Consider the following 16404-nt stretch of genomic DNA (forward strand, 5'->3'; position numbering starts at 1 on the left):
TGATGTTTCATTCAGAATAAACTGTTTAATGGATTTTCAACTTTGGACAAATATTTACTTTTTTTTGTGTATGTTGCGTTTAACTCAACATGTGTAAAAATATGTCTTTTGGTTACGCCTCGTTATTCGTGATAATTATTTACTTAGAACGTGCAGAAAGTGATGCTTCACAGCACGGTGATTGCAGTAGAGCGAGCGACGCACAGCGCACTGTGACCAGCAATCGAGTGCTGTAAAGACACTTTTGCATGTATCAAGTAAAATATATTTTTTCAAATCGCATGTGTATGAACTTTATTGTCTTCTATCAGTTCAATCAACTATCAGCGTGTAATCTCTATAGACCAAGTGCCAGTTTGATTCAGTGCTACTTTCAACTCGCCAACGCGTGTGGTAAAGTTGCTTTACCGCACATAAAAAGTGTTAAATGGATATTTGATCCGGCTCGCGACAGCGCGATGGCCGATGCCGTAGTGTCGTGGACTGTCTCCCTTAAGGTCCTCCGAAAGACTTTTAAGCTTATGGCCGGCGAGGAATAAATTAGCCCACATACAAAGGATGATTTCCGTGTAGATGATCGTTTAGCGCTTAACCGCAATCCGAATTAACTACTTGAATACACGCACTCTTATTTCACCCTTACGAATTGCATACAAGTTGAGAGGTTTTCTTGTTAGATAGTCGAAGCAAGTAATGTAGTATATACTGGTATTTAGTATATACCAGCATACACTATTATATAGTATATACTAGTAGTATACCGTAGCGGTATATTTAAGTATTTGTGACATACTTGCCACTTTCTAGGCATGATCCACAATTGGTAAATAAAACAGTTAAAAAGTCCCGGCATCTAGTCAAAACCATTTAAATTCGACTTAACTTTCGAGCGTTATTCGGACGCCCAAAAATACAAGCTTAGAAAAAAGAACACGATAGACTGATCATTTGAAAAATTGCTATTTATGTGATCATTTTACTCACATAATTATTAAAATGTTGCTGTAATTATTGTTACGGCGAATCTAAGATATTTTGAGCTTCTTACTACGTTTTCATGGTGTTGCTCGATAATTACATTAGTGCAACAATTCGACAATTGCACTTGTGCAAATTACCACTCAATTCCGGTGCCGTTGGTTCAGCATAATAATAAGAAATAGTATCTCTCGCGTTGTTGAGATATCAAATTTTAAGTATGAATTCGATTCTCGATAGTACGTATAAAATTGCCGAAAACCAGACATGAAGGTTGGTTGTTCGAGAGAAACAAGTTAAAAATGTATGTGAAAGTTGAATGCCCTCTCCTTCGAATTAGACACTATTTCCGGATGAGAAAGATTTGTTCACATTTGTTTGAAGGAGGTAGATAATGATACGTTGTTGAATGATACCTCTTGGACTTTTATTGATTTATCAATGCCCGTAAACCTAACTGTTTCACCCATCAAGTGGTGGTTACAAAGTTTCACTCATCGTTTTATGATTGATTCATTGAGTCACGATTTGAGCAAACAGTTAATTTGCCTCAATAATGAGCAGAGGTAACACTGTGCGAAAGGTCGGTGTAAAAAAAATTCATGGAAGTCCAAGAATGATCATTTAAAACCAGATGTATATTTAATTTTGAATACAAGTGTTTTAGACTCATCTCATCAAAGAGTTTCGGGGCGCACAGAAACTTTTTGCACTTTCTAATTTCGCCGTTTTTGACCTCGAAACGGGCTGTTTCTGACTCACAAAGACTTGCCAGATAAACTTACAAATTACACAGATTTTTAATACAGGATGGAATCGTACCTACAGTATCTAACAATCTTGTTCGTACACATGGATTTGTTAAAGAAAATACTCGATTTTTGCTATGAAAAAATGATTTGTTTTACTGTTTTTTTTACTATTAACAAGAAATGCAATTGAAATGTATGTAATTATGTACAAAAATTCATCTTTTTCAGTCAGATGGTATCCATAGGGTGTGGAGAAAAACTAATGAAGATAGTAGTCCTCGTAATACACTTCCGACTGTAAAACATGGAGGTGGATCCCTAATAATTTGGGGCTGCATGTCCTCAAATGGAGTTGGAAATATCCACTTTATAGATGGTATTATAGATAAACATGGTTATAACGATATTCTAAAAAGAACGTAAAATAAAATGCGCGAAAATTAGGTTCGCCAAATGTTTATAGATTTCAACAGGACATCGATCTTAAGTACACAGCTTTAATCAACAAAGAATGGCTAATTTGGAATGTTCCAAAATTGCCTCCATAATTAGCAGACTTAAACCCAATTGAACATTTGTAGGCAATTTAAAAAAAAACATAAGAAAATGTAAAATTTCATCAAAAACAGAATTAAAAAACATTGTGTCACAAGAATGGAAAAAATCAGTCCTGAAGTATACAAAAAATTAGTGTGTTCTACGAATAGGAGATATCAAGCGGTCATCACAGCAAAGGGCTACTCGACAAAGTGTTGATCAATTATTGTTTAATCAAAAATGTTGTTTAGTTTTATGTTTAAATTTAAGTGTACGAACATAAATGTTGTGTGAAGAGGAGGTATTTTTGTTAAATTTGTCGATTAGTTTTGTTATTTATTCTTTGAAGGTTTTGTACATAAGTACGTATATTTAAAATACATTTCTTGTTAATAATAAAAAAAAGTAAAATAAATGATTTTTTTATAGCGAAAATCGAGTATTTTTTTCAACAAATCCATATGTACGAACAAGATTGCGAGATTCTGTATACGCATTGGAATAATAAAGCACTATTTCCGAAAACTCAATGATGGTTAAATTGTTATATCTATTGTAAAAAATGAATTAGTATAAACCAAGTCCAGATTAGTATGGACTGCAGCTCATACTAGTTCTGACATAGTTCATTTTGAAAGGAAAAATCTCTCCGATTAGATTATAACAATGTGGCAATTATATTTATGTAAGTAACATGATAATTAAATGACGAGGCTCTATTGAAAATGCCCAAAAGTGAACTGTGAACATTAAAATTTGTCCACCCTGTATTTATATCTATGAATAAACTTCACAGACCAATTGCAAGGGGACTCAAGGGCAATAAATTACAAAAATAAAGTTTAACATTACTATGCACATTACTTAAATTACATATTGAACATACTTACATATAATTACTGTCGCTATTAGTATTATTAAGAATTTCTATTGGGAGACCACGAATGACGTCGACTTTAAGAATGGCGTCTGCAGTATTGCCAGATTGTGAGCTACTCATGGTACTTCCCTATATCAAATTAAGAGTGAGTACCCCATTTACTTTAATTGCGATGCATTATTGCACCTCGTCGAGGTCAATAAAGCTCACGCTTTAATTTATTCGCCCTAAAGTCGGTTGAAATTTCGCCTAAGGTCCATTCGCTTCTAAGTTCAGTATCCTTCTGCTTCTAGGCGCAGTATCCTTCCGCTAGGAACCGTAAGAAACCTGGTCGTCTTCATAGTACATAAAGTACTTTCAAGAGTCTTGATATCCATGCTCAACGAAGCTTTCAAATGAGCAGGATAGGTACCTCATCACGTCCTGCACTTCTGGCACTAGCCTGAGTTGACCTGCACTAAAGGTTCTTCCCGGGTTAGTGTCGCAACCGTTCGCGCCATGTATCCTGAAGCAGGGCTATTACAGAGACGCTATAATACCCACCTATGCTACTGGAAGAGCACGGCATCAGAAAATACAGAGGAAACATCGGATCACGCATCAAATGCAGAAGCGCTCAGGTTCAGCCCCAGCCCCCATCAGTCCAGTTCAACATCGCACAAAAGCTCCCAGATTCGAATCAGTCAACAAGGCCGAATCACCCGGCTTCATCATCAGTTTTCACCGACACCGACCGGCAGTCAAGTCCTTCCTAATCTTGGTCCGTCGCAGTTACTGAACAATTCTCGGGATTCCAAGTCGTTTCTCTTTCAAATCGATGATAGTGCAAGAGGTTTTCTTTAATCATCTCATTTTCCAAAGTGCCTCCTCGTGTGTCGTTATCAACATCGTCAAAGGAACGAGAAACAGTGAAACTTTACTGCACACCACACACACGCATTCCAATGCCGGAATTGTTGAAAGTAAAGATACGTGATTACGTAGTCGACCATCGGTTGCAAGAAAAGACACATCAGTAGCGGTCCTGGAGGATTTGTTCGTTTGTCGAGATCGTCGATCTTCATCGAAACTGTTGGTTTTTGCGAGGAAATTATCCTTGCAACGAGTCGGAAATGGACACGCTACCGACGGCCAGACCGATGGACCTCAACGCCATTTGTCGGCTCTGCCTGTCGGACAGGAAGGACTCTCTAAAATCGTTATACGACGAAATCCTCGGGCCGAACAAGCTCCCTCAAAAGATAGAGCTGTTGCTGCATCTCCAGGTAAGCTTAATCTCGCATTTTTGTCAAACATTTCCGATTAACAACTCGGAATAATAAGTTGCATATCAAAGTACAACCATTACCATGTTATCGATTCCATAAAGGCGATCTTCTCCTGTGGAAACATCGCAAACTCGACCTTATTGGCCGAGCCGAGTCTCGTTCTCGCCACGCGATGGTGTTGCCGACTGACGGTGTATCGATAATGGCTGACGAAGCTGCAGCATTAAAACTTCAGTAAATCGTCTCTGTGGTGCAGGCATGATTTTCTTCACTTCAAGTGGGGAAATGTCGGTGATTTTCCATGAGCATCCATGAAAAATTTTCGTACGTTCGATTTGATAGGTGCTCCTCAGGTCCCGCAGCTGGATGGCTCGTTCGCTGAGGCATCATCGGCTTATCAATGGGTTGCGGATACTTTACGATTCAAAATCGGTTTCTTCGCATTCGAAGGAAAAAAAGCTTTAGTTGTGACATCGTTGACTGCGATGTTACCTGTCCGTGCGGCACAAGGATGAAATATAAGAAAGCAAAGGAATGATCACGGTCGGGCTGCTTGTCGCTTCTCCGTTTCAGTAGCTGCCTGTAGAGAAATAACGATGTGGTTGCCAGCAACCATCGTTTATGCCAATAACGGGAATTGAACCCTTTGCCCAACGAGAAACGGCATTTTTGCAATGCACTTAGACGTTTCGTCGCCGACTGACGTCCTCAGTGTACTGCCGAGCATGGCAACATAAAACTAAAATAACGAGAGTTAATTATAATCTTCTGATAACGGAAGGAAACTTTGGATCCCCGCAGGGCAGCGCTACAAATTTTAATTAAAAAAAAATAGCAAACCACGTGTGCTTATTAAACGTTTACCCAGGTCCAGTAATTATCCCACTGGGTGCTTTTCTATGTTTTTATTCCGGTCTTTCATCATTACCTGGGTCTTTACTACGGGCACACTTTCGTGTGTACTACATTCAGACTTATCATATCGCCCCCCAGCTCTTGCCGATTATTTCAGCACGATCTACTGTTCAGGTGGATAAAATATGTAGCCTAACCGAGAAGAAAGGAAAGAAGGACTGTCCAATTGAAATAAAAACCACGTCAGTTCTTAAATTATCATTAATTCCTAATTGGCCCCCGTAAGAACCCCATTTTGGTCACCAACATTTCGTTCAAAATTTCAATTAGCAAACTGCGACGTTTAATGAGTTTCGGCCTCCCTACAAGCTATAAATGAGAGGAATGTAAAGGGTGTTCCAAAATTAACGCTCGTTTTAAATAATTGTAAATCGATTATTTTCTTTCAGGAAAGTGCTGACTTCTCTTCATACTTTAACCGAAAACATCGTTTTCGTCTTTAGAGATAGAATGGCCCATAACGTTAATTTTCGTCTCTAGGGATTGAAGTTTGACAGTCACATGTGGACGCAGTCCGCTACTCATAGGGGCACTGTTGGAAGTTGATTGTTGATTTTGTGTGTATTTGGATGCCCGTAATAAAACCGTGCTCTGCCTAAGCACAGCGGTGCGAGTGCGGTTGGCACGTTAATGGCAATTAAATTTATTAATAATTTAATTACGGTTTTGTGTCATGAATGGTCGTGGAAAAGCGGAGCGTTCAATTGGCCAAAAACCATATTCTGTAATTCGAGAACATTACCAAACGAGGCGAAGACGTCGACGAACTGTTTTCTCAGTGACAAAACATGTTATTTTCCTCACTCTATTTTAAGACCTGCCTTTGAGTTTTCCACAGTTTCTTATGTTGCAATATTATCACTGACAAGAAAGTGTTTGCACCAGGCCCCTCTTTAGGTATTGAATACTTTTTAAAATATGTAAAGTTTCCCACTAAAATACAGATCTACCCTAAGCATTTAAAACTTCGCCAAATATCCTATACGGGAAATTAGATAATCTACAGCAAACTTTAGACTACTTTTTACTAGAAGTGCAATTTCCTGCACAATTTTCAATGGGAATCCAGGCTTATAGATTCACGTAACGTATCGTTAACGTGTCGTTAAGAAGCTACAAACGTTGGTATGTATGGTGCAGTTTACAGAACAAGTATTGTTAAAGTAAACGGATGGCTTAGGAAGTAAGGACTAACCGTGACATGACAAATTGCATCTCACTTGATGTCCATTTGAATGAGTAGATTAACAGAGATGAAAATATGTAACGTCATGGCCAATAGAAATAGACTTTACCGTAATGTTAACAAAGTGACCCAATGATTTTATTCCAAACTGGACGTGAGTTTCTTATGTACAGTCAATAAAAAGTTATATTTCATATTTCGGAAACTTGGTGCATTAGACGAAAGCTGACGTCGCTGTTCAAAAATTGCTTCAAAAAGGCCCTTAAGAATGCTTCATTTCCATCTAATTACTTGTAATGAGCCGTTTCCGAACTTTGTCCTAATTTAATCGACCTCCTATCTTTTAACGTAAGTAAGATCCTAATGTTGGGGCTCGTAAATCGGGTATACACAGGGTGTTCCAAAAAGATTCAGCAGTATTTAAGGGGGCGATTGCCCAAGTCATTTTATAAAAAAAGTTCCTATAAACATAGGTCCGCAAACGCTCCGTTACCGATCTACAGGGTGTTGATCTTTCATTAAAAAAATTGTAAAAATTAAACTTTTCCAAAACCGCTTGAGATATTATAATGAAATTTTAGGCGTGTCAATAGCTGTGGGAGACGCATACTTTGCAATACAAAAAAATAGGACGCCGCTGATTTCTGTAAAAATGAAAAATATTTTTGAATTCGTTATTCAATTGTGAAGAAAAAAGCTCTATTGACATTTTATCGCAGGACGCCCAGTTTTTGAGTTAAAAAAAAAACATTTTAGTGCATGTTCATTTATCATAGAAAATGTTTAATTTACGTGCCAATACGCGCGCCACTGGTAAGACCAAAAAATCGTTTTGTATTGCAAAGTATGCGCCTCCCCCAGCTATTGAAACGCTTAAAATTTCATTATAATATCTTAAACGGCTTTGGAAAAATCTAATTTTTACTGTTTTTTTAATGAAAGATTAACACCCCGTAGATCGGTAACGAAGCGTTTGCGGACCGATATTTATAGAAACTTTTTTTATTAAAATAACCCGAGCAATCACCCCTCAAATATTGCCGCATCTTTTTTAAACACCCTGTATATTTGATGTATAGAGTATAAAATATCATTATGGATGTATTTCAGAGGTCGATAGTACTCTGCAAAATAACCAAATGCTAATAAGCCTATGGTAAAAAATGCACCATCCTCGACATACATGGTGGCAAAGCTTCACATTTTTTAAAAGCATTTTCAACAGTTTTTAAAAATTTTTCTTTCGGTTAGATTTATTTTAATTTTAAGAAATTTGACTGAATGTGACAAATTGCGTACGTAGTTGGTAACTGAGCCGCATGACTATTTGTTCCTTCCTTCCTTAACATTCTTAATTTGCATTCATAGATATTTTGCAAGTTCTACGATAAAGGTAAAAGATACAAAAATACACCAAGAGACCAAAAAGCTAAAGAATTGAAGAAGGAATTTAAGTTTGGCATTACAATTCATACAGGATGTTCTAAAAAAGGTACAAAGCATAAAATATAAGGGGTACAAATAAATTTCCGCCGTTTGATATCAAAAATTAGGAATTTATTGTGAAAGAACGGTGCATTATGTTTTATTCAAAGTATTGTCCATCGCTAGCTACTATTTTTTCCCATCTTTCTGGCAGCATTCGAATGCCACGTCGGAAGAACTCTTCATCTTTTGAAACCATCCGTGAATCCACTCAATCTTTGATATCTTCATACGATGTAAAGCGCTGCTTAGACAGAGTTTGTGCCATCGACTGGAATAAGTGATAGTCGGATGGGGCAAGGTCTGGTGAATATGGCGGGTGGGGTAGGACTTCTCAATCAAGTGTTTCCCAATAGGTTTTGATCGGTACCGCAACATGCGGACGAGCATTATCGTGTAGGAGAATAATTTTGTCGTGTCTGAAGTAGTAATGAGCGTTTTTCCTTGAGTGCTCATTCTCATTAATTGTGTTCGGTAGAGGGTTCCAGTAATGGTTGTATTCGGTTTGAGCAACTCATAATATATGACACCAAACTGATCTTACCAAATACACAACATGAGTTTTGTCCATGAATATTCGGTTTGGCCGTCGATGTTGAAACATGGCCAGGTGGTCCCCATGATTTTCTCTTTTTTGGGTTATCGTAATGGATCTATTTTCCATCGCCAGCAAAAAAACCCTTTTTTATGCCTGACAAGTAGCATTTCACTCATGCAAAATCGGCGTTCAATGTCTCGGCTTCAATTCATGAAGAACCCAATTCCCAACACTTTTAAACGATGCGAAATTGCTTGTTGAGTCATTTCTAATGTAAGTGCAAGTTCTTTTTGCGTTTGGGATGAATCTTCCTCCAATAATACTTCCAATTCCATATCTTCGAACACTTTAGGTCGTCCACTGCGTTCTTTGTCTTTCACGTCAAATTCACCGGTTTTAAATTTGTGAAACCACTCGCAGCAACTTCTCTCACTTAAAGCAGCCTCACCATATGCTTCTACAAGCAATCGATGCACTTCAGCTGCGGATTTCTTCAAATTAAAGAAGTGAATTAAAAGTTCTTGCAAATGACGCTTATTCGGCGCAAAACTTGACATTATTGAACGAAACAAATTATGTAATGCTGATAAGGGGTCACTAGTATTTCAAGGTTAGTCTAGGTTAATTAGTTCTATACATCTATCTATACTATATCTAAATAGGCTACTAGATCACTAAACTTGCAATAGTACGTTTTACATCTGACAATTTCAAGATAATCTTCTGGTGGGGCCATGTTTTGTCAATCGGCGGAAATTTACTTGTACACCTTATAGTACATGAGTTGAAAAATTTAACACCCTGTAAATGGCTACCGATGATTTGGCATTTGGTGGTAGAGGGACTTGAAGAAAATAGTTGTACGAAAATTCAAAACACACGTGAGAAAAACACAAAATATGAAAAAAAGTGAAATGTTGCCACCATGTAATTATATTGAAAACAGTGCAATTTTAACGATGGGTCTATTAGCATTTTTTTATTATTTTGTAGAGTACTATCATTCCCTGAAATGTCTCCATGATGATATGTCACACCTTGTATATTAAGCGATTTTTTTAAAAGAATTTTTCGTAAGCCTTTATAAATTAAAAAAACAGCTGCAAAAACATATTGCCACATTTTGTAGAGTTTATTAATGCATTTTTGACTGCAGACACTTAAAACGGGAAAGGAAATACACATGTTCACATATTTTCTTGCTTCCTCATTAACAAGGCACTGGCACGTTGTCGTTGTTGTAATTCTTGTCCTCCCTGATTTGGTTCGCCAGCTGCCTTATTTGACCATACCCATTCGAAATTATTTGCTTTGTCTTTTTTGGGGAGGGGTAATTTGACTCAGATGAACAACCAGTTTACCATCTTTCCGACTGCCCAATCTCGCTGCCATGTCCTTTAGCTTTCGAAATAAGTTTTGGACCCACGTTGGTTGGTTAATTACGACTTTTTTTCCCACTTTAAACGCTTGAGTCCACAAGCAAATGATACTTTTCGTTATTATACTCTGAAAACGATAATTAATATATTGAATTGCGTTACTTACTTCAGAAGTTAATTTTTTTGCTTTCTAAACAAAGTAAAAGTAAACTGTTTTGGGTATATTCTGTTGTTTATATTTTTAGCATAAATCGACTCTACAAAGCAGAAAGATTCATTGAATTACCTTCTCAGATGAATAAACAGGAATATTGTTCGTATCGTATCTTGTACCTACTTTTCTTTTTATCATACAAACCGCTAATATTCATTTTCTTCATTCATATACGTATTCTCTTCTCTAACGTTGTGGTAACGGTCCTACATTTAAAGAATGTCTTCAGGTATTTACTTGAATTTTGCAGTTCTAAGGGGAAGATGTAAAAGGTATGTGGAACTGGCTAGAAATAGAATCTGGTGGTTATATGTAATGCACGATACTTGTCACTATTACACTGTAAATTCCATTAAGGCTCCGGAACGCGGCATTTTTCTGTGCTCTTATGGGGAAAATGCATTTTCAGTACGGTTTACTAACTGTGAAATATTCATTTTTAGTGCCGTATAATGAAAAATAACTCAAAGTAATGGTAATTGCGACTTTGCGTCTGAAACACTTCAATCGATATCCTAAAAGCAGATATTTGATAAAGCAAACATATTTATGTAAATATTGAAATTTCCTCATCTTGTGTACACTCCCTTAACTTTCCTTGCACTGTTGTTCTTTGCAGGTGAGCCGACGAGACAAAATCTCTACAATGATCTGCAACGACTGTATCATTAGACTGGACACATGGTTTGCATACAAGAAGCAGTGCCACAGCAACCAGGCCAAACTAACAGATTGGTTGAGTATTTCTAAGCAGGCTAATTGGACAGATGTCCAAGAAACTGTATGTTGGTCTCAATCACTCCGTAAAAAGTTGTCTTAAAAAAACATTTTTCAAGGCCTTAAGTATTAAACCAGAACCTTTGGATTCTAATGAGCATTCACTGATGCCGATTAAAGTGGAATTAAGCTACGAGGAAGATCACTTCAACGATATGGATATCTCTAGTTCTTACAATTCAGACGGCAATCAAATGTCCTATGTGGGTGATATGGATATTGACGATATTGAAACAGACGGTAAGGGTAAAATTTTCATATTTCATTACAGTTGGTAAAGCGAATAATGTTGCAGACGACCGGCGGTGCCCTGACTGCGGTAAAATGTTCGGCAATTCTCTAAACATGAGACGACATCAAAACATGTTGCATATGAAAAAGGATAGGAGATTTCAAATGGCTGAAATCAGAAAATCGACCGATAGTGATACGATTAAGCCAAATATCAGCGAGAAGTCCGAGTCCGTTAATAGTCATCAAAAGGATGTCAAGGTTGATCCGTCTGAGGACTTGGAGAATGCTGTGAACAATTCGAATAATGCAGAAGCTGAAATTAGAAATGAAACCAATTTCAGCGTAAATACCGACTTAAATGATTGGAAAGAATATAAATCAGATGCCATAGAAGAGGACACTGAAAAAAAAGTTAATAACGTGGACGAAGCCAAAGAGAAATCCGTTAATGAAAGGCTTAAGGGACAAGAGTCCACTGGCGAGAAAGCAGTAAATGACGAAGGAGACACTTCCAGAAAAATAATTAGAAAATCAGAAATTGATGAAAAGAAAATTCAATTTGCTGCAGGTTTAAAACTTCTTCAAAAAGACGCCACCCTGATCGAATCAGAGCCTTTATCAAAAATTGAACTGAGCTACATAGAGAAATGTAAAGCCATGGTATCGATGTTCCAAACGCTTCAATGCGCCTGCCACAATGTGCAGCACAAAACAATACGTTATCTCTTATCTCATTTAAGAGAAACGCGAATTTGGTTCCCATTGTTTACTTGCTACAATTGTATGATATCGCTCACCGATAGGTCCACCTTTACAAAACATTACTCCCGATGCGAGAGGCCTCAAATGGAGACCTTAAAAAAGCTTTCAAACCTTAGAAGGCGATGCCTTGTGAAACCCAGGGTTTATCAAAATTTCAAGTGCAATCGCTGCAAATTTATGTTCAGTTTTCACGAGGATTTTTGCAGACACATCGACGAAGACCACATATACGGACCGCCACCATTTTACTGTTCTTGTCGCTATGTTTTCGATTCCTTGGATGAGTATAAAAATCACTGTTACACCTCATGTATTGTATCCTATTACTGTGACATATGCTTTATCACCACTCCTACTATAGAGGAATTTGTGAAGCATGCTCAGGAACTTCACGACACTTCTGAGGGATTTATTTTGCTTCAAGACAGCCAGTACGTTCCAAGAACACAGACGTTTAAGTATAAAGAAGCTGATGAAGCCAACGTCGTGGAGGGCAAACGCGAACGAAAGAAATCCTCGAAAGAACCCATTATGGTACAAATATATGATAAAGAAATTCCTCAAGATATCAAAGACGTCCCAACAAGTTTGGTCAAAAAAATGGTCCATATGGATAATTTGCGAATTGCTAGTGAGGGGGGCACTTTCTCGTCTACTCGGTGCCCACTTTGCAAGAAGGCCTACTCAAACGCAAATAACATGGTCAGACATTATAAATCTCACATAGAAAAGAAAGAAGTGGAAGTTCCGCAAATGGACGGAGAAAATGAGGATTTATACACATGCCCTGATTGCGGTGGAGTATACCCAGTGTCAAAGTGGAAGCAACATGTCCTAGAAAAACACACTCTTTTGCAGTGCTCGGAATGTGATAAAGAATTCCAATTCCAAAGCGAATTGGAGCAGCACAGAAGTGTTCATCTCAACTTGAAAGTTTACAGAGACTCTAAAACGCAGGCTTATAAGTCTTCTATGATGAGTCCATCGTCCGATGAAGAGGACTTGCCGGGAGACGTGGTGAGGATGTGCGAATTATGCGATGCTACATTTACTACTAGCGAGGAACTACGTAGCCATAAACTTGAAGAACATAATGATCAAGAAATCCAATCCGATGCAAATATTGCCATGGAAGATATGGACGACACCAAAGAAGAAGAAAACAAAGCTGAGGAGAAACCATCAAAATCGAAACCGAAGCCATATTGCCAAAAATGCGATATAAATTTTGCCAGCAGTAAAGCCTTGCGGGAGCACGCATTGCATAAGCATGGCTCTGAGTACTGGAGACAGACCCAGTACCCTAGAAAGTGCGAAAATTGCAATAAAATGTGCACCACTGGAGCGGCCTTCAAGAGTCACATGGCGTGGCACCAGCGAATGAACATGACCGAAGAGGAAAAGGCGAACAGTGAATTTCCTAAAAAGTGCGAATATTGCGACAAGGTGTGCATCACTCCTGCAGGATTGTACCTTCACACGCAAATGCACGAACGGGTAACCTTGGGTGAACTCAAAAAGAAGAAAGAAGACAAGAAAGTCAAAGTGGAGGTACCAAAGCTTGTAGACAATGAAGAGTCATATCACACTTGTAAACGATGCTTCAAGGTATTTGCTACGAAGTTTAAGCTTAGGGAACATTTGAAGTCGCATGGTATCGTCAACAAGGCTACTCCTAGCAAAAGAAGTAGGAAAGTACACTGTGACCTTTGTCATGTAGCTTTAGAAAATACTGCCGCATTGGCTAAACACAAGCAGGAAGAGCATAGCGAAGATATATCGAACGAGGAGTCCGACTACGAAGAAGATTCTCGGGCTACCGGTAACAGTGCCACGGGCCAGAAAGTCATAACCTATACTTGCGATATCTGTGAAAGCAGCTATAACTCCAGATCTGCGCTATATCAACATAAAGATACGCACAGAGTGAAACCCAGGGCTAAAAATAATGATTTGAATATTTGTAAATGGTGCAAAGTGTCTTTCGCAAATTTAAACGAATTGACGAAGCACATGCACACAGAACATGGTGAGAGTGCCAAGCCCAAAGGAACCAAAGAAAGGGTAGGTAAAGTTAACGATGACAAACCTTTCAAATGCGCAATTTGCAGTAAAGGGTTCCCAACTGCAGGGGCCTTGCAGGGACACACCGGTTGGCATAAACGCATGGGACCAACCGCTTCAGAAAATATTCGTAGTGCGGAAGTCGCATCGAAGCTGGCTAGGAAGCAGAAGATACTAAAGAAAATAAATAACGCCAAGGTACTTAAAGAAGAACCTGCGGAATTATCAGAGTTTCAGTGCACTACGTGCTTCATGGAGTTAGCTAACGCGACTGCCTTGCAAATTCATATTTTAGAAAAACATCGACAGTTGGACGCTTTAATGTTAGTTCCTAGATGTGAAACCTGTAACCAAGATTTCAACACTCAAGATGAATACGAGAAACATAAACGCTTCCATGCCTTCCTAGAAAGACAAATAAAGCAAGAAAAGGGCGACATTCAGACCCCTGTAATTCACAGTGTCCAAAGCGTCGCAGAACAGTCTTCGAAAGTGCGCTTCCAATGTGATTGGTGCCCTTCCAGTTTCAGCAGGCAAGATACCTTGAATGCACACATTAAAAACCACCATAAAGAACATGTGAAAACTGAGTTTGAGTGCCATCAATGTAACAGGGTGTTTGATAAGCAAAATTCCTTAACGACGCATTTGAAAGTGCATCAGAAACAAACTAAAAGTGCCGCCGCCCATCAAGCGGCTAGTTCCAACCCACAGGTAGTCGCCGCTGGCAGTGGTACGAAGTTTTATATTTGTTCTCTCTGTAACATGTGCTTCAATTATCCTAAAGATTTGAGGATGCACACTATCAATGATCATCCATTTTAGGGCCGTTATAGTCAAGTGTTATTTTTGTCGATACAAATTGTTTCAGATTAGTTATGCACTTCAAGGATTCTGTAAATTTTAATTTCTAAGGTTTTGATTATCTAATCTGGGTTTCAACAGGCAAATAACAGAAAATAGTTCTTTAATTATCCATTTATCCATTTAATTATCCAAAAATGTTTTTACTCGTATGAAAATCAGTAACTTTCTAAAAACATGGCGAAAAAATTAAAGTTAAAATTACAGGTTTTTTTACTTAACTAGTCTGACATTTTTTCCTGCTGCTTTAATCCAGTCAGAATCTCAAAAGTCGCCTGTGAAGCAGAGCTAAATCAAAAACGTTTTGAAATGAAACCGGGTTTTTAGGGTAAGTGTAAGATATCATAACAAATTAGTCTTGTGTAAGAAATACACCCTTTTGAACTCGATTGAACATATTTATTATTTATCGAAAATCACTATAGCGGATACCTTACTACTTACGGTCGCCAAAATGTCCACAAAAATCCGAAGCTCGAAACGTTTTTAGTTCGCATAGCTAATTGTGTATTATTACTAAAATGTTTCCTTATTACCCTCCTCGAAAATAGTTAAACACATGGACGGAAAATTGCTAAAAAATGTTCATGTTCACGGACAATTGCAGGGAAACCATTCAGGAAGGTCAAAGTTTGATCAATTCGAATAGTGCCAACATAGGAAGAGTAAAGAAAATTCACCGTAGAAAACGTTTTTGCAAAATACTTACAACGCAATCTGGATTAAATGAAGGAAACCTTCATTTTGAGTGCATAATTTTTCAGATTTGCCTTAATTTAATTCAGATTGAAAAAAGGAATGTGATTCATAGATAGCTATATGATTCCAACGCGGGGGTGCATGACTAATAAGTTAGAAGTCTCGTGGAAAGTAGAGCTTTCGTTAACATTTCATATTTTTGGCTATGTGAATGAACGAATTAAGCTACAAGTTGTTTTGATTTTCTGTTATATGCCTGTTATAATGAGATAAGTTACCACCAATAAGTGAAAGAAAATAATATTTTGTATTTTTTGTATTATAATTCCAGCTTTATAAAAAATAAAAAATATTTTTATGGTGTTAAAATCGTTTATTTATTTATTTATTTAAAATACCAACATTTATTTAATTTTATTATGTTACACATATTACGGAGACCTTCGGGATATTATGTTATATTTTAGTTTTTTCATTAAGTAATGTGATATGAGCAACAAAAACATGTTAAGATACATAGTGGCATTCCTATTTCAATATATTTGTACTGCTGATAGCAGATTTAATTAGGTATACGTTTTAGCCATTAAAAGTGACCAGATTTACAGTTTTGTTATGCTTTTACTGAAGCGAAAGAATGTTCGGATTGTTTTTTATTAGCTATTATTACTTGTTATTTGTATCTATTAATTCAACCAAATATGAACGTAAAAAATAGCAGCATATCAAGTGCAATTGATCACTTGCAGAGGATTGTTGCCGAATCCTCGTGTATTTGTTAAAATTAGTGAATTATGTGAATTACGTAGGGATAGACAGTTTACCTCTTTGTTCATATATGTAGTTATATTCCGTGTATTAGCTTAGTATTT

The 16404-nt window shown here is 37.5% G+C and overlaps 2 protein-coding genes across 2 annotated transcripts in view; both read left to right on the forward strand.

Moving 5' to 3' along the window:
* The window catches only part of LOC136418748 (uncharacterized), a 130672-nt gene that overhangs the window by 56952 nt on the left and 57316 nt on the right, over positions 1 to 16404 (forward strand). The window lies entirely within an intron of this gene.
* Positions 3662 to 16084, forward strand: LOC136418743 (zinc finger protein Xfin-like). Its single transcript, XM_066404911.1, has 4 exons — positions 3662 to 4412; positions 10752 to 10913; positions 10969 to 11149; positions 11205 to 16084. The coding sequence occupies exons 1-4, from the start codon at positions 4260 to 4262 to the stop codon at positions 14792 to 14794; spliced, it is 4086 nt and encodes a 1361-aa protein (XP_066261008.1). The 5' UTR covers positions 3662 to 4259; the 3' UTR covers positions 14795 to 16084.

This window comes from Euwallacea similis, chromosome 37, assembly GCF_039881205.1.
Source record: "Euwallacea similis isolate ESF13 chromosome 37, ESF131.1, whole genome shotgun sequence".
Classification (NCBI taxonomy): Eukaryota; Metazoa; Arthropoda; class Insecta; order Coleoptera; family Curculionidae; genus Euwallacea; species Euwallacea similis.

Excerpts from the sequence above, each read along its gene's own strand:
- LOC136418743 (XM_066404911.1), top strand. The coding sequence starts at position 4,260 with ATGGACACGCTACCGACGGCCAGACCGATGGACCTCAACGCCATTTGT. Across the intron at positions 4,413-10,751 it reads AGCTGTTGCTGCATCTCCAG|GTGAGCCGACGAGACAAAAT; the intron begins GTAAGCTTAATC and ends TGTTCTTTGCAG. Across the intron at positions 10,914-10,968 it reads GGACAGATGTCCAAGAAACT|GCCTTAAGTATTAAACCAGA; the intron begins GTATGTTGGTCT and ends ACATTTTTCAAG.